The sequence below is a fragment of the Lipophrys pholis genome, assembly GCF_963383615.2.
Source record: "Lipophrys pholis genome assembly, chromosome: 22".
Classification (NCBI taxonomy): Eukaryota; Metazoa; Chordata; class Actinopteri; order Blenniiformes; family Blenniidae; genus Lipophrys; species Lipophrys pholis.
This window is the reverse complement of record NC_137644.1, coordinates 11,874,600-11,892,080: the sequence shown is the minus strand read 5'-3', so window position 1 is coordinate 11,892,080 and position 17,481 is coordinate 11,874,600. Positions and strand designations below refer to the sequence as shown.

The following is a 17,481-nucleotide window of genomic DNA, read 5'->3' as shown; positions in this document are numbered from 1 at the left end:
AATGCACATCCAAACTAGAACTCCAAGATCGTAGTGTGTTAACACTTTTCCAACAGAAATAACTGCTTTTTCCTCATCTATTTGATAGGATTACACCATTTTATAAATGGAGCACAAATGTCAAAAACTAAGACCAGAGATTACAGATGAAGGAAGTTGCCAAAGGGCTGAGGTGCTCGCTTGAGATTTCGATAAAAAGTTTACTTATTGTGTGTGCCTGCCTCTTTAAGAGGCAGGGCGCAAAGATTCTATCCTCTGCATTCGTTTTAACAAGTCTATGCCCCAGAGGCCCGGAGTTTCAGCGGGTAACTAGTCTAACTAGCAGGTACAGAAAAAGCATATCAAAACATGGAGAGAATTTGGGAATAATTGGCCAGTCAAAGCGAATGGGATTTTGGTGAAAAACACAAAATGCAGGTTATTGTAGTCAGCAGCAAGCAGCAGCTGCACACCTCCATCACCAATACTTTACCTTGTTCAGGTTATGTAACAAATAGTGAATAATAATAATAATTTGCACTAAAAATGAGGTAAACATTTGCAGTTTGGATTCTGTTCAGGCTCGAACTGGACAAACCTTTCGGGGTGCTGTGAAGGGGCCTCTCGTTGTTCCACTTTGGCTTGACGTCGATGTCGTCGTCCTCGCTGTCGGAGGAGTGGGAGGAGGCATAGGAGGAGCTGTGTTCGTCCACTGACAGCTCGCTGTCTGAATCGGAGTCTGACGGGGCGAGGTGGTACAGGGTTGAGGCAGGTGCATTGGCATGGTGCTCGGATTTGATTGAATTTGAAAGGCAAAAAAACTCACCGTCTCCTTTGGTGCCGTTCCTGTGGAACAAAGGTCCATCCAGATCTGTGTGTCCTTTAGCAGTTCCTGAAGATAAGCTGGGCTTCTGACCCGACTCCTCCCTGGGAAAACAAGGGAAGAATGAGCGGAGCAGCGCAGGTGGAGATTTAGAGGAAACAGAGCGGGGAAGTACGGTGTCGTTACGGTTCAAGCCCCGACTCGTGTTTTCTCCTTTTCAGGCTTCTAAGGTGGAACAGCTGACACACAAGACGTCTCTCATTACAAAACATCTGTTGATTGCATCAACACACACGAAAGGCATATGAAAATGCGGCTCAGGTGTTTCGGATTACAGACAGTTTTTCGTGGACAGACGTACTAATTCATTATCACACCTCAAACCTTGGCCTTGCCTGAGTTTAATATTTCAAGCATCCACATGTTTCGAGCTCCAATGCAACAGACGGGAGCCAAAAGAGGTCCGAAGCAGTTCTAGTTCAGTCTCTGTGAGAAGCTGCCTGTAGGGGAAAACCTGCTTTTGGGGGCTTCGCCTGTCTGATGTGTGATCTAAGAGGAGCTTCTAGAAGCAGCTGAAGACGAGCCAACAGCTGCAGGGGAAGAGGTTTCCATTACATTCACACCTCAGCAGGTACGCTCGAGTCGTCCCCCATCCATGCTTATCTAGTCCACATTTCTCCTTCTTTTCATGTTTCTACCTCTTTTTTTATACATGTACGTCTCTGCTTCTCACACAGGCAGCCTGCTGAACCCCCCCCCCCACGCACACACACAGATTTTTTGCTCTCATTGACCCGAGTTTCGGTCTCGAGTTTCCCAGATGACAGCTTTACGAGCCAAGGCGCACAGTCAGGCCGAACCTCGATGTAAAAATGTTAAAGCCTGCACGTAAATGTAACGTGACGCCCCAGCAATGAAAACATGCCTGTGATAAAGTGAAAACACACAGATGTATGAGACAGCGAAGTAACATTACACTAACGTTTTCTTTTGACAAATGGCACAACACTGCATATGATACCATATTTGAAGAATAGATGCAGCCGAATCGAAAATTCGGTAATAACTGATTATTATCATCAAACAAGCAACAGTGTTGCGATTATTAAACTTTGCGGTGGTCCATTAATTATGCTGCACCTAAAAACAGCAGTAGCTTTAACCAGTATCATATTAACATGATCCAAAACTGTTGTTTCCATGAAAAGTTGCTCTATTACTATTTCACTAAACTCCTGTTTACGAGACAAGATGCTCCTCATTTATCCTGGACTAACTCAATCTGGAGAAACATGATCTTATGTATTATCATGAGCCTGTATCTTCAGTACCACTAAACTGAGAAATGATTAAAAGCAATTATCTTCCAGGTACGCAGTTACCATTTCTTTGCTGTGATATGTAATAAGTAACTGTCATCAATTTTCAGTAACTTCTACAACACTAGTTTATAGTATCGCAAACCCAAGTTCCTTATAAACGCACTCATGATTTAGTGAAGTGAAATGCTTACAGATCATTGACCCACTCAAAATGATTCACAGTAGCACAAACCATATCATGTGAGCTCTCACAATAAAACGACACAGATGACAGAATGAATCCTGTTATTCTCACTGGTTTCTTCTTTGGTTGGTTTCAGTAAAACATTTTCTATTTGTGCATATCAGTTTTTTCGCCACCAGGCCATGCACCAGCCGTGCTCACAGAAATATTACACAGTGCAAGTACCCATGAGTGGCTGCCATGCATGCAAGTTGTCCAGAAATGGATAAACATAGAGATTCTTTTTGGAGAAGGTGGAGAAGGAAGACACAGTGTGTGTATGTGTGTGTGTGTTTACAGTGATAAATTAGGAGCTTGGGATGTGTTAGTAAGTGTGAGACACGATGCAGTGGCTAACATGCGGGGGGGGGATAAAACATGCAGACAAGCCGAAAACAGACATGCACAGACGTGGTGCAGCAGAAGCGGCCATGCAGTCAGTGAGTGTGTTGTACCTGAGTGCGTAAGCCAGGTAGCTGCTGCGGCTCTTGGCTGACCTGAGCGTGCTGTCCAGGGAGACGGTGGACTCGCCGATGCCCGAGCGGTACAGCCCGTCCTCCGCGTACGTGTTGTTGCAGTTGAGGGAGCGCTGGCGATGAGGAAAAGAGACGAATATTAAAAAAAAGAAAAAGAAAAAAGAAGAAGAAATCGAACTAAAGGGACGCTTGTCGTTTCACGTACTGTGAGCAAAGACGCCCTGGTGGTGCTGGACTCGTCTGGGACGCTCTTCTTTCCAGTGAAGACATTCTTGAGGTTTTTCCTCACCTCTTTGTTGAAGATCACATGGCAGAAGAAAATGAAGATGCCCTGTAACGGAAAAAGAAGGAAGGCACCGACACGTTTAAAATGTTGACATTAAGTTTGTGCATCATGGGTGGATTGAGAGTTGACAGTGTTGAATACCTGCAAGCAGCTGAAAACAGCAAACAGGTAGTGGAAAAGCATCACGTCACTGTTTACGGCCATCAGACCGAGCAGCCAGGTGGCGCTGATGAGCAGCAGGAGGAGGAAAGCCATCCTCAGTGCAGGTCTGGAAAAGGATGAACACACAGATTTGTTTTTATTCTTTAGAAATCACACAGAACGGCGATACAGTATGAGTGACTAAGACACTTACATGGCTCCGGACTTCTCCACAGCTTTCTGCCTGCGGCCACACGAGGCCTTCGCCGCCAGGACGAAGATCACTACGTTCACCTTTAGGAAAAACAAGAGATACATGATAATTTATTTTACTTCCATTTTCGCGTTTTTGGTTTTTTACAAAAAGAAATAGGAACACCTTCACTCCAGCAAAACAAATCAGCTGAAAAGTTAAAACATTCAACGTTCAAAATGTTTTGACACACGTCAACCTTGCGAATTCTTTTCAAAAGTCATCAGATACTAACGAATTACTTGTTAAACTAGAGGCATTTACAAAAACAGCACAACGCTGCTATTAGACATATTGTTTCTTGAAATATAACATTTTAGTTTGATAATCCATTATTGCAACCACACAAGGGAAAACATATTTTTTTCATGGATGGAATACATCTTAAAAGTTACTCCATTCTAATTTCGGAAAAGCCAGAAAACAACTTGTATGAGAGACATTAGAAGATTGTGCACATACCAGAACGACCACGAATATGGGTCCGGCGAAGCTCCAGATGAGTGTGTCATGGACAGAAAGCCAGCAGAAATCTGGATTTCCGTAACCCTGAGGATCAAGGCCTACAGCCAAACCTGCACACAAAGAGAAAACGAAAATACATGTATAGTACGAGATTTTAAAAAACCGCACAAAACCAATTTGGTTTTGTACCTGTCAACTTTGACTTTTTTATATTTTCTGTCTAGTTTTCTTCCAAATATGCATGTGTGTGTGTGTGTGTGTGTGTGTGTGTGTGTGTGTGTGTGTGTGTGTGTGTGTGTGTGTGTGTGTGTGTGTGTGTGTGTGTGTGTGTGTGTGTGTGAGAGTGTGTGTGTGTGTGTCTCACCGGTGATGATGGCTGGGATGCCCCAGCCCATGGCGTAGTAGAACCTCATGTGGCCGTGGTTGATGTTGCGCAGCTCGGTCAGCATGCGGTAGATGTGCAGCCCCTCCACGAACATCCAGGCGAAGGTGCACATGTAGAAGTAATGGAGGAGGATGGCGATGACCGTACACACAAACTGGGAGGAGGAGAACCATAGATTCATTCATTGCACTTCGCCCCCCCTCTCCAAAAAACTTGGTAACTTTGTTTTGTCAATTTATGCAAATATAATGTTGAATCAGCCCCCCATCTATTCTCCCCTTTGCCTCCTTCCTCTGGGTCTCTGGTGTACTATAAAAATGCAGCGTGTTAGGGAATGCCCCACCACTTGAGATGTTGCATATTTTAGTCCTGCTAAGATCAGAGAAGAAGAAGAAAGAGAGACTACCTTGACAGGGTTATAAATCACACTGCAGATAGCCCGAGGCAAACACTAACAGCATTCCACATCTCTGACACAAACACACACACACACACACACACACAAACACACACACAAGTAAACTCGAGATGGAGCCTTTGCGCACACACACAAACAAGCACTTTTGATTTATCTAGGAGACATCGGAGAGACACAAATAGGATTCATGTTCTGTTGGTTAAAAATCTCCTCTCTGCTGTGGCTTGTTGATAATGTAACGCACGCTGACTCGACTCCTCCTCATCCCAGTCAAAACACACTGAGTCAGAAGGTTTCTACAGCACAAAAGTCAAAACTCCCGTAACTTATTCAAGGACTGGAAAAATTTTTCCCACGCCTCATTTATTTTCCTCTTCCTGATCACGATGCTCGGTAAGGTTGAAAGTACAGAGTCAGGCTCGTTCTGTCATTCAAAAGCGACATATGGATCAGTCGTGTTCTTTAGCCTCAACTGTGGATGCACATAGATACGAAGGCTGAATCTAAAGTGGATTTGTTTTTCTCAAACTGGTAATTACAGGGTATCTGAGCAAGAAATATGTGTCTGATGTGACGTCTCTTGCCACGTGAATGATGAGGCGTGACCTCGTCATAAAGCAGCTCCCAATTACCGCTGCGGCGACACGTAAACACAACGAGAAGATTACATGTGATGCAGAAGAGAGAGAAGCATCGTTCCTCTCTGATTACTTCCACTGCGACGAAGTGTCACAGTTGGACCTGATGATGTCTTCACGTCTGTCTTCGCAGACATCTGGTTCAGCCAGACGCGTCAGAGCTGACACATTTAGAATCAACATCTTGGATTGTTAAGGGTTGGCAATAGTCTAGAAGTCTGAAACATTTAAGGGCAAAAAAGTTTGTTTTAGCTACTTTCCACCAAATGAAATTTATCTGGAGCCACAAAACATGTTTGACCTTTAAAATGAAGATGACACAGCTCATAAAGTCTATACGGTGTAGCCACTTGAGCTGTTATATCTCGAAAAGCTGTCAGAAATTGTGAAATTCTGCCATTCTTAGTACCTTTTTGCCTTTTTTAAAATGAAATAAAAATATGCAATTTCAAGCTTCAATGAGCAAAAGAGCCACAAATTTATATTAAACTTATTTGTGAGTGTCTTTTTCTCACTACTCAGGAAGACGGGTGGAGTTTAAAGACGCTGATTAGAGGATTTTGCCACTTCTGGGCTGAGGCAGGTTTTATTGCGACACAGTATTACACAATCTAATGTGTTATAATCTGCCATAAGCTGTGGCTTTACAAAGGTATTGAGGTTGAGTTTTGCTCTCTCTTTTAATTAACGAGGCCAAAATAAGAGAAACGGAAACTGACATTAAAGCCTTTCTGCTCATCTTAAGCAAAACATAATTCTTACAGTAGAATTTGTTGCACGGCTGTTGGACGCTGTATTGCACGTGCATACCTAATGTTCAGTGATGGTTTACAAAGATGAGGGTGGTACTGACTTTCTCTTTCGACTCTTGGCATGAAAACAAACGGGAAAAAAAAAAAAAAGTCTCCACACAAGATCCTTTTAATACTTTTTAAATCGGTCTGCGTGTGGCTCCGGGGAATCTACGTCTTCAAAACTCACTCGGAATGATAAAACACAGGAGGATCGCTCGTCAATTAAGAGATTATCGATGTTATGTGAATCTCAGCCGTACACGAGACTCATCTAGTAAAGAGAGAAAAAAAAATTAAATCTAAAGTTGTTTTGGGAAAGCTGTGCCAGGGCCTTCCACCCCGAGGCCTGCTGCTGGAGACAGGTACCAGTCACAGCACGTCTCCAGCACTGGTCCACATCAGTGTGTGTGTGTGTGTGTGTGTGTGTGTGTGTGTGTGTGTGTGTGTGTGTGTGTGTGTGTGAGAGAGCCGACTTCAAAGAAACCCTGCATCTCTTGATCCCTCGCTGTACGTGTAAAGTATGTGTTTCAGGCTGTGATTGTGACAAACTCAACATCCAATTACGTTATCTGCCGAGAACAATTAGCACATTGTGTTTCTTCCATCAAATTCTAAACCCACTGGGCTAACAACTGCGCCACTTTAATTACGGAGGCTTACAGTGACAAAAGGCACAACCACCCGGCCCCGTCGGTTCACTAAAATGCACTTATGGGAGGTAAAAACTTGGCAGGCAGCACATTCCTGACTTCCCCCCCCCCTTTATTATTCAATCATCAAACCGCAGAATCTGACGAATGAAGAAAGACTTTCTGGAAGGGCCCCGCCTCATTAAGCTTTAAGACGCCTGAGCTGAGCTGCCTGCAGGCCACACTGAATCTCTTTCTGGTTTTTGATACAGTAATACAGGAAGCAACAGGGAAGAATTCAAGGGACGTTTTGCATCATAGGCACAAGAAGACTTTCTGGAACAGAAATGAACTGTTCACTAATGAACTGTTCACTAATGAACTGTTCACTGATGAACTTTTCTCTACCTGCCTTGTGCAGGATTTATCTCATCTTAATGTAGAGTAGACCTGCAAATGAGGCTGTTACGGTGAGAGGCATTTCCTCAGCTGGCCAACAGCAGCTTCTTTTTTTTTGGAGTTGTTAAAAGATTAATTCCCAAAATTCCCAAATCGAATTTGTTTGCTGCGACACACCGATATCACTCTTATAACTTGACTCTCCCAACACAATTCCAAATTTTTCAATGATGAAGCAGCGTGTTGCTGATGTATCATCGCTGATGCTTCTCATTGGTTAGTCAAATTGATAAGTTGCATTGAACAACGACCCGCCATCGATCACAGATGTTAATATACTGACCACGTTGTCCGTCTGATTGATGCCGAGCAGGAAGACAAGCTCGGAGAAGAAGAGCGCCGCCACCAGGTTCCTGTGGATGGCGTGCAGGTTGGAGCGGAGCCGGCGTAAGAGGCACAGCAGGATGAAGGTGAGGAGGAGGAGGAACAGGGAAACCGACACCGTGGTGTAGGTGACGATCTTCAGGGGGAGAACGTCACCGTGCTGAGGGGGAGGGAGCGGGACATTATTCACACTTGAACGACAGAAAGGATCATATGTGGACGTTATAAGAGGATTGGGACATTTCAGCCGTACCTCTCGCTTGGAAATGTCCATCAGCACGGCGAAGCTGGTCATATGGTTACACTGGCAGCTAATGTGGCTGCTGTTCCTGTTGAGCACCTCACAGCCTTTGGAGGACCACCCGCCTGATGCTCCAATGCTATCACACAAACACACAGAGAACAGGCATCAGCATAGACGACTATAAATGCTTTTCATTTGCACCAGATAGCCGACTGAATAGCTCTGTATGCAAGGATCTATGTGTTGAATATCCTGACTCACCTGATGGAGTGGTCCCAGTACACACAGACAGGCTTGGTCCGCTCCTCTGTCTCCAGCAGCGTGTACTCCAGGGTGATCGGGGGGTCCAGGATAGTGGGAAGAGGTGGACCCTCATTGTGGACGGTAGCGCTCACTATGGCCGAGTTGATCACTGGGCGGTTGGGGACCCTACACACACATACATACAGGATTAATTGATGTCTGCAGCCAACTCTCCATTTGATGGCAGATTATGAAATGTGAGGTTCGAGTTCGCACACAGACGCAGGCGTGGAGAGTTTGTAGGATTCAGGTAGAGTCTTTTTGCCTATTTCTGCCCCGTTAAGCGTCACTTTGTATTCTCTGTGGCAAATCAGCCGTTCACTGGATTACTCTTTGTAATCTAATCTAAGTAAAGAACAGGAGAAAGTCTGTTGTGTTCGCTGCTGAAGGAGGTCATGATTGTGGAAGGTGGATGCTTTTCACACGTTCACCTCAGAGTCCTGCGGTCAGGGTCGTATTTTTCCGGAAGGAGCATCCCCAGCGACTTGTACACTATCACCACGGCGACGGGCAGAGGGGCGGCGGGCTCCAGGTGGCGCCGTCTCCTGTCAGACACCGTGTGCTCCTCCTCCACGGGGGCATCGGTCTGAGCTGGAGGGGCAGGAGTTTGCTCCACTGTGGTAGACAGAAAGGTGTGAGCTGAAGCAGCACGAAAGCAGAGAAGAAAACGTGAGTTTCCGCCGATTGTCGTCGGGTTCTTACTTTTCTGGACCTGAGAGCGCAAGTTGAACTTCGGGAAGTGGACAGAGGAGCCCAGCTCTCTGGGGTAGGTCTCCTGGATGTCGCCGAAGTGAGGGAACGTGGCTCTCTCCGGGTCTGACACATCCAGGTAGTCCACAGTCACAACTGAAGCACACACAAGGGGGCGACGGAGGGGAAGGGTCAGACATCGGTCTCATTACAGGAGGGAACGTGAACGCAGATCCGCCACTCACTCATGTTGTCCGTGACGATGGTGAAGGGTTTCAGGTAGGTTTTCCGGACATTCTGGGCCAGCGTGTTGGCGTAGTCTTCAAAGCTGCGCAGCAGATGTGCGGTCCCGCCCTCAGTCCTCTGGATTTGCTCCCAGTGGTCTTTGTTTTCGAGATCGAGTATGGCGCTGCCGGCGCGCACCAGGTTCTGGAAAAAGTGGAAAGAATAAGGTTGAAATCAAAGACTTCATGGAACCACTCTGTATATTTTGTAAGTCCGTCGAAAAGGAGTTTAAAGTTGTCCGTCTGTACCTCATTGAACTCGGCGTCCCTCATGGCGGTGAGGTCGAAGCCCTCCTGCCGGCTCTCGTACTGCAGCACGTCGTTCAGCAGCTGGGCGGCCGTCTTCACGTCGTTGCCGAAGTAATGCGGCGTGCCGTTGGTGGCGCTATGAAGCGAGCGCACGATGGCTTTGGAGAGTTCGCCATCCATCCTCGAACTGTTGCGACGCAGGTCCTCGTTCTGGAAGAACAGGGGGGAGGGGAGGGAGTGGTGATGGAAAATAATGGAAACGCGTCAATCCGGGGATTAGTTGGACTTTGAATAGTTTAAGCCTGGAGTATTAGGTTTAAGTTCACACACAATAGGTCAAATACTCAAATAGCATATTGACTGGTGATCAAATTACACTTTGTTGAAGACACACCAGCTTCTTCACAATGCAGAGTTTTGGACTCTGGTTATTTTGAACAGGAATTAATGAGAATGCTTGAAGACTTTATAGTTTTTGTGCTCGACTTTTGTTGGGTTTTTACCATTTTCTTCAGATGAGAGAAGGTAACTGTGGTGCAGTTGAAGAGTTCCGGTGATAGCCAGCCCTTCTCGCTACAGTGGCGAATAGCAGTACCTGAAAAAGAAACAAAAAAACCCGTCAAAAACAATCAATAGAAATTAAAATCATGATGATCCAAGAAACTTATTGCACCGGCCATTGCTGCATCTCCACTGCCCCTGTTACAGTTTTCATTCACTTTACGTTTACGTGCCTGAAGCCTAGTAATTGACGATAAAAAAATATAAAAACTACATAACTGACAAAATCTACTTTATTACGTTTAAATCTGAAACATCAGTAATTTCAACATTGAGTGAACGAGTGCTCTTTAGGCCGCTACGTCTAAAGAAATGCACTGTAAATGCACAATTATGTAATGCAACCTAGGACTGGAATAAATGCAGTTTAAATGATTTCTCGCAGTTTTAAATGTCACATTTTGCATTTTTATTATTCTTATGGTGCGATGACACAATAGTGTCGTACAAAGTCAACTCAAAAATGAATTTCAGTCAAAAAATTGTAGTGATTGTAGTGCCAGTAGTGGGACAGATAAGATGCTATCAGATCAGGTTTCTTCTTTAATACCAGCTATTAGTCCAATTAGGTCAAGACTTTAAATATCGAACTCCAACCTCCAGAGTTGTTTAAGAAAAGACTTCAACCCCATGCAAAAGTCTCCTCCAATGCTATTGTTGCCTGCCAGTTGGAGCTGAGAGGAGGCACAGAGGGATGCTCGCATATAAATTCCCCAACGAGCTTTAGGGGGCAACAAAGGGGTAACCATGACGACGGCGGTTGCTGAGAGGGTAACCAGGAAAAGGGACAGTGATGAACTGGGAACGCGTCGGTGACGTGACTATCAACATGTTTCTCTGTCTCACGCACGCACGCACGCACGCACGCACGCACGCACGCACGCACGCACGCACGCACGCACGCACGCACGCACGCACACACCGAGCAGTGAAAAGAGGAGAATTGCTGCCGGCTCCTAATGTTTCCAAACAATCAAACCCAGACATGACTTTCTCTGTGGCCAATCAGAGAGCTTCACTACGCTGTTAAGCCTCAGAGTTTGACCTATAGAGCGGTTATGAAATATAAAGTACATAAAGCTGCAATGATGCAGCTACAGTTCAGTGATATACAATATACGAACGAATCTGCAGGGTGGAGGTTTACAGACTTCTTTACTTGACATGAAGACTCATTTTAGTCTCAGAATCCTAACGCTTGAGGGTCTCCTTCTCCCATCACAATTAATATTAACTGCTGTTTGAAAAAGTAATAAAAAGATAGATTGGTACATCTGCTCTGTAACTGCTCCACATAGGGATTTGAGTTTAAATTTATTGTATAATTTAGATTTTTTTTTTAATAGTTACAATAAAGTCAGTTTTGAATATGTGTGTTTTCATAAAAAAAAAACATTCACATTTTACCCTCATACTTTTTTTCTTTTCGGGGGTTCAGAGTCTTGCTCAAGGACACTTCAACATGTGTACAGTGGAGAAGAGGAATTGAACCTCCCGCCTTTCGACTGAGACGATGACTCTACAACACCTCACACCAAAGGCACTGACCAACTTCTTCGACCATCGTTATTCTGCTTATTCTAATTCTGATCGTTAGTAATTAATTAAAAAACACTTGTATCAAACAAATAGAAGTTAACCTCAAATTTCTAATTGACTTTTAAATAAAGTTCACTATCATTTACCTGAAACTCGTCTGATCTCTGCTGAAATGATCACAGCCGGTTCTGACTGCAATCACGCGACGCTTGTTGTCACTAAAGAGAGAAAGTGTACTCACCGAGGGAACCTTTGGGGCAGTTTATGGCAGCAGGGCGGCCAAACTTGGTCCTGGGCCACCAGATGCCGGCATCAAAGGCCTTTGGACAGACTTCATACACCACTGTGGAGAAGAGAGCGAAGCTTTAACAGGAATGTGGTCTTTGTGAGGACCAGGACATTAAGCCACATTAATCCTGGGAGGTTATTACACAAGCTGAGACTCACTCAGATTGATTGTATCTGAATCTCAAGACAGTCTTTCATCATTGACCCTTGTTACAAAACCTGGGACCAAAAGCCATTTTAACCCCCTCTGGGAATCAGAAACGAATATTGAAGTATGATACTGTGGCGTTGGATCCTTACAAGTCTGATCACGTTCCGCAGTTCCGAGGGGCTTCGCATAGGCTCAAGCTGCCTGCAGAGTAATGTCCAGTTTCTGGGAGTGACTTTTTGTAAGTTTTGTCTCCTTTTCACTCGCCACTGTTTTGTGTGTGTGCAGTCCCGCTGCCAGCTCAGCCCAACAGTCGGCCATCGCCTCTTCTGCTTGGCTGGGCGGCGACAAAGATGTGAAGTCGGCTCAAGCGCAGCAACCAGCAGATGTGAGCGACACCATTTGTCTCCGCTTGACACGTCGCCGATTCATCCGGACCCACTTTGTGAACCCGGAGCAATTCCAGACACAAGACGCCCCGAAACGGTTCTTTCTTATCACTGTCCATCTAATTTATTAACATCGTGGGGTCGTCATGGTAACACAGTCGACTGCTCATGTGCTTGTATAGCTCGATTTACATTTACACGGAGACGGTTGCTTTCCACATACCCTGGCATCCGGTGGCAGTGACTTCAGTGAAGGGGTTATCGCATCGGTTGCACTGGCGCCCGATGACGCCCCCCTTGCAGGGGCACTGCCCGGTGACGGGGTCGCACGTCCGAGACTCGGAGCCGACGGAGAAGCACTCACAGGGGTAGCACGTGTCCTCGCCCTCTGGGCGGTAGTAGTTCTCCTGCAGGAAGGAGGAAAAGACACAGATTACTAATCTTGCAGAAAATGGAAAAGTTTCCGATTGTTTCTTCTTTGGTTTAAGTTCTCTTTTTCACAATCTTCATTGTGAGGCGTGGTTTACAGTTCATCTGTGGTCTACAGTTAAACTCAATTTTTTTCTTTTTTGTTCACATCCAAGAACATCAAAGTGGATTATGTACAGCAGAACATCGACTCAAGTTTCACTGTAAAGCCAAAAATTAAACATTAAATAATAATAAAGAGCAGATTGGAGAATAAAATCAATATTTGAACATTCTTAGCTTTCACAGTAAGTAAAATCCAACTTTCTAGAGTTGATATAATCAGCCTATTATAATTAAACCTTTTTCCTTAACATATATTTCATATATAATTGTTTAAGACACTACTTCAGAATACCTACATTTATTCCGTTAAAGCTTTGTTGTCTCCATTCATCAAATTAATTATCATAATAATGTTCTCATGCAAGATAATGCTTTACTAAGCAGGCTTCATGCAAAACCTGCTTCACATGTATGCAACAGTTCTCACGGTTACACTTAAACTGAAGCTTATCTCCTTTCTTTTGTCTCATTCAATAAATCCATTTCCCCAAAAAACAAATGTTTCTTCTCATCGTCTTAAAAATACATATTATGTATTTTCTCTTCAAGTTGTTACTTATAAGGTCATTCGACTATCTCAGCATTTAAAATGTGACACTGTCGCATTGGGTGTGATTCTCCGGACCTCAAAGGTAAAAAAAAAACAACAAAAAAACCCCAAGAAAAATCCACTCCTGCTTGTATTACCTTGCAGCGGCACTCCCCGGTGGTCTTGTTGCAGTCTTTATGAAACCCTCGACTTGTGTCACAGTTGCAGGGGCCGCACATGGGACTGCCCCACCAACCCTGAGGACACGGCTTCTCCGCTCTACCAAAAGGCACAACGTGAAAGTAATTAACACAAAAATACAATCTGAATCTTGTTGGTAGTCGTAGATACAATAGATGACTTTCACTCAGTGGAATTTATGGTGGCAGAATTGTTAAAAGGTGCACAATGAGTGAAGGCTTCGGCCTGTTTTAACAAAATAACTTCAAAATCTCAGTTACCCGCAGTTCTTCGATATGTATGTACTGTGAGCTTTTGGTGCTACTTAATCTTGCTTAATATTGTTTTGTAATTGAATGGTCTGACAGCACAATGACTAATGTAAAAAAAAGTTGCCCACTTCTCGGTATGTGACTTTCACACACATTCAACAACAAAACAAAGTGTCAGACAACACAAACTGATGACTAATCTGACTTTGGCGTGTTACTTACTTTGCACGGACTAAAACAAATCAAGCAGCTGATTATCTGTAGAGTTTATCTCCAAATTGAGTAAACCTCCTCTACATGAGTGAGTCTGCTTGGCTCGCTCAGATGAACACACGCATGGTTTCTTCCTCTCCGGGGAGAGATGTGATCTCCATCGCCGCGCTGTGATCCGATAGGGAGCGGGCGGCAGGATGAGGGCAGGAAAGACTAAACACCTATGGAGGCTCAGCGAGGCGTGGAGGGGGAATCCCACATCCCGGTTAAGACGGGGAGCGATGCGTATCGCTTTGGGGAGAAGGAGGGGTCAGCGTTCAGGAGGAAATGACTGCGTCTAAATCGAGGGCTGCTCATTCACATGAACTGTCACACAAGTGCCAGATAAAATCCCCGATAGATGAACAATATTTGGTTACTTCCCACTGAAGTCTGCCTCTTTCCCTCACACGCACACACACACACACACACACTTGAACACACACTCATGCACTACTGAGATCAGATTATGGGCTAAAAAAACCTGTACCAAAACACTTCAAACATAAACCAATGGAAAAGTGTCTTAAAGGAGGCAAAAAACATTTTTCAATAAATAAATATCAATGACTGTTCTGCCATTTTTACACTGATCAGTGTGTACTGAAAATTACCCTGTTTGACCACTAAAGAAATCCAAGGCCCTGTATTACCGAGACGATGAGTGGGCCTCACAACACATCCTTACTTGTTTTCACAGTACTGCCCGTAGTAACTCAGCCCGCATTCGCAGGTGTAACCGTGGGAGGAGCTCGGCTTGCGGACACAAGTGGAGACGTGCTCACAGGGGTTGAGCTGACACGCGTCCATGCACTCCTTCCCAAAGTAGCCTGCGACGGAGAAGAACCGACGCGTCAACCATACAGAGCAGGATCCAGCGTTTTTATGGTGCTTTGCGGCGTTTTTACGGCTGCCGAGTGTTACCCGGGTCGCAGATGCAGGTGTGCGTGCTCCAGTCGTCGCTGCAGTGGCTGTTCTCGGGGCAGATGTTGGAGTCGCAGGGGTCGGCCAGGTCGCAGCCGTCCTCCACGCGGATCTTCAGGCCCTGAGCCATGTTGATGTTCGCCACGTTGGTGGACGTCTCGCCCATACGCACACCCTGAGGGAGAGGGCAGGTGTTACGGATGACAATAAAACACAAATGTAAAGACGTTGTCCAATAAAGACAAACCTGTATGCAGCCAACAAATCCTTTGACGACATGGTTTCCCTCTCCGGGTAAACCTCCAATGTGAAGAGTTTGCAGCTTCAAACCCGGCAGGTCGTTTCCAATCACCACCGACTTCTGCTTGGAGACACACATTTATGTCTTTAACGTTCGTTTCCACATAAACTCTCTAAACCACCTTCCCGCCTCGTGATGCCACACGCACCTGGTACATGCCGTAGTCCAGGGACAGAGCAGCAACGTATTTGATGTCCTTCCCGTCTTTGACGCTCCTCAGCTCGACCAGCAAGTGGTGCCACTCTCCGTCGTCGACGCGGACTTGGGAGAAACTCAGCGACGCCACCAACTGCTTCCGCAGCAGCACCTCCATGCGCACCTGCTGCTGGCTCACCTGGATGAAAGAGAAAAAGTTATTTAAAGTTCTTCCACCAGCTGATGGGAAAACACGTTATCTGGACGGTGGAGGACCTCACCATGAGGTGGATGGTGGAAGACGGCCCAGCATTGGCCTGCATCAGAGAACCAGCAGGCTGCCTGGTGCGAAACATCAGACCCATGTACCAGGGAACGGCCACGGTGACGTCCGGCTCGCTCCAGGACACCAGCGCCTGGCCGTCGAAGAACTGAGGAGACGGCATGACTGTGAAAAGATGAAGAAAGGATTAAATCAGTGGGTAAAAAAAAACCCATCTTTAATATGGAAAACAGGCTCCTGTGTCACGACGTGACGGCCAATCTTTCAGGAGACCGTCTAGTCGAGAGTCGTCCACTCCCCTGAGGGGGGCAAATATTTCGACTGAAGCATTCACAAACACTCTCACAAGCTGTAATTATCGGACAAAGTGCATATTTGTTTCTGGTAGCAGGCAACTCCAGTGGTAGCTCCATTAAGTGGGGAAAAAAAACTATGAGTACTTAGAAAATGAGTCGGGGCTGTCAGGGAACATGTGCTGAGCATGTTTATTTGAATATTTGTACATCGATGATTTGCAATATTAAGTATATGACATTAAAGTCTTTGTGTTTTCTTTTTTCTTGCCCCTAATAAAGTTTATGAACTGCTATTACACGTCATCTTCTTTAAAAGTAACACAGCTGGAATGTGATCATCTGACCTCCAGCAAAAAGAAAGCAGGTGGATGACTTCCAGTCTTTTCAAGTCCGTCCAGTCCGCTCGGGCTTGGCAGCGAGGAAACAGACAATAACAAATCTCTTGTTTCTCATGTGGCAGCCGAGTGCGTGAAGCCTCAAACCAAACGTGTCAACGAGCAGCCGAGCGGCCCAAAAAAGAAGAAAAAGAAAATCCTCCCCAACCCGCTGTGATCCCGGCCCAGTGCAGACACTGGATACAGGCCTGGCACTCGGCTACGAGGGTAACTCATAGATGAGAGGGTGAGGAGAGGCACTGACACCTTCGCACATTGTTTGGACGCTCGCCCTGAAGCAGGAAATCAAAGCTGCTCTCATTCAGCGGCGAACGTGAGAGGGCTTATGAGGCGTAAATAACAACATTGCTTTGCGGTAACTCCAAGGATAGACTGTAAAAATCAATCATCTCTCATTATCTTTCGATCTCGATACACTGTGTAGCAACGTACATGTACACAGGCGTTGCACAGTAACATAAAACATCCGTCAGCGTCTTTCAGTTCATCTTTTAAGAGGAGGTTTTTGAAGAATGACTCAGATCCGGATTCGGCCCGAAAACTCCAAACCCGAGGGCATGTTTGGTGACTCCGCCGCACTGATCCGCACTGATCACTCCCGACTTTCCATTGTGGCTGCCGCCGCATGAGTCACCCTGACTCCAGGGAGCTGTACTTTATCCCAGTTTGAGCTCCCTAATGCGCACGACTTCTCTTGGAAGTCCTCAAGACACATGCATGCTGCAGGTAAACAAACGTCTGGTCGAGATGAGTGCAAATAAATGCGCGCACACGCAAACACACCGCTTCGAGACTTTCAAGTTACAATGCTTTTCATTGGGGGGGAAAAAAAGCTTTGGATTTGTCTTTCACGTGCACACTTTTTCTTACCCTGCTCGCAGTTTTTACCGCCGTAACCGACGGGACAGTCGCAGCTGTAGGTGCTCCACTTGCTGACGCACACGCCTCCGTTCTGACACATGTCGCTCGTGCAAAAGTTCTTCTTCGCCGGGCAACCTGAGCAGACAAAAAAATACATCCTAGTAAGTTAAAAGAGTACTGCAGAAGTCACTTGGAGAAGAAATAAACCA

At 45.5% G+C, this 17,481-nt stretch overlaps 1 protein-coding gene across 1 annotated transcript in view; it reads right to left on the bottom strand.

The window, feature by feature from the left end:
* Positions 1 to 17,481, bottom strand: part of celsr1a (cadherin EGF LAG seven-pass G-type receptor 1a) — a gene marked incomplete at its 5' end in the record, with an annotated part of 80,648 nt that overhangs the window by 1,664 nt on the left and 61,503 nt on the right. The window contains 25 exons of the mRNA XM_080491622.1: positions 578 to 718; positions 806 to 906; positions 2,803 to 2,936; positions 3,029 to 3,154; positions 3,251 to 3,377; positions 3,465 to 3,544; positions 3,966 to 4,078; positions 4,333 to 4,507; positions 7,575 to 7,775; positions 7,869 to 7,995; positions 8,121 to 8,288; positions 8,594 to 8,777; positions 8,865 to 9,008; positions 9,098 to 9,281; positions 9,386 to 9,595; positions 9,889 to 9,980; positions 11,727 to 11,828; positions 12,534 to 12,717; positions 13,532 to 13,652; positions 14,766 to 14,907; positions 15,002 to 15,176; positions 15,249 to 15,362; positions 15,451 to 15,636; positions 15,719 to 15,885; positions 17,282 to 17,407. Coding sequence (XP_080347748.1) covers positions 578 to 718; positions 806 to 906; positions 2,803 to 2,936; positions 3,029 to 3,154; positions 3,251 to 3,377; positions 3,465 to 3,544; positions 3,966 to 4,078; positions 4,333 to 4,507; positions 7,575 to 7,775; positions 7,869 to 7,995; positions 8,121 to 8,288; positions 8,594 to 8,777; positions 8,865 to 9,008; positions 9,098 to 9,281; positions 9,386 to 9,595; positions 9,889 to 9,980; positions 11,727 to 11,828; positions 12,534 to 12,717; positions 13,532 to 13,652; positions 14,766 to 14,907; positions 15,002 to 15,176; positions 15,249 to 15,362; positions 15,451 to 15,636; positions 15,719 to 15,885; positions 17,282 to 17,407 — 3,624 coding nt within the window. The remainder of the gene's footprint in view (positions 1 to 577; positions 719 to 805; positions 907 to 2,802; positions 2,937 to 3,028; positions 3,155 to 3,250; positions 3,378 to 3,464; positions 3,545 to 3,965; positions 4,079 to 4,332; positions 4,508 to 7,574; positions 7,776 to 7,868; positions 7,996 to 8,120; positions 8,289 to 8,593; positions 8,778 to 8,864; positions 9,009 to 9,097; positions 9,282 to 9,385; positions 9,596 to 9,888; positions 9,981 to 11,726; positions 11,829 to 12,533; positions 12,718 to 13,531; positions 13,653 to 14,765; positions 14,908 to 15,001; positions 15,177 to 15,248; positions 15,363 to 15,450; positions 15,637 to 15,718; positions 15,886 to 17,281; positions 17,408 to 17,481) is intronic.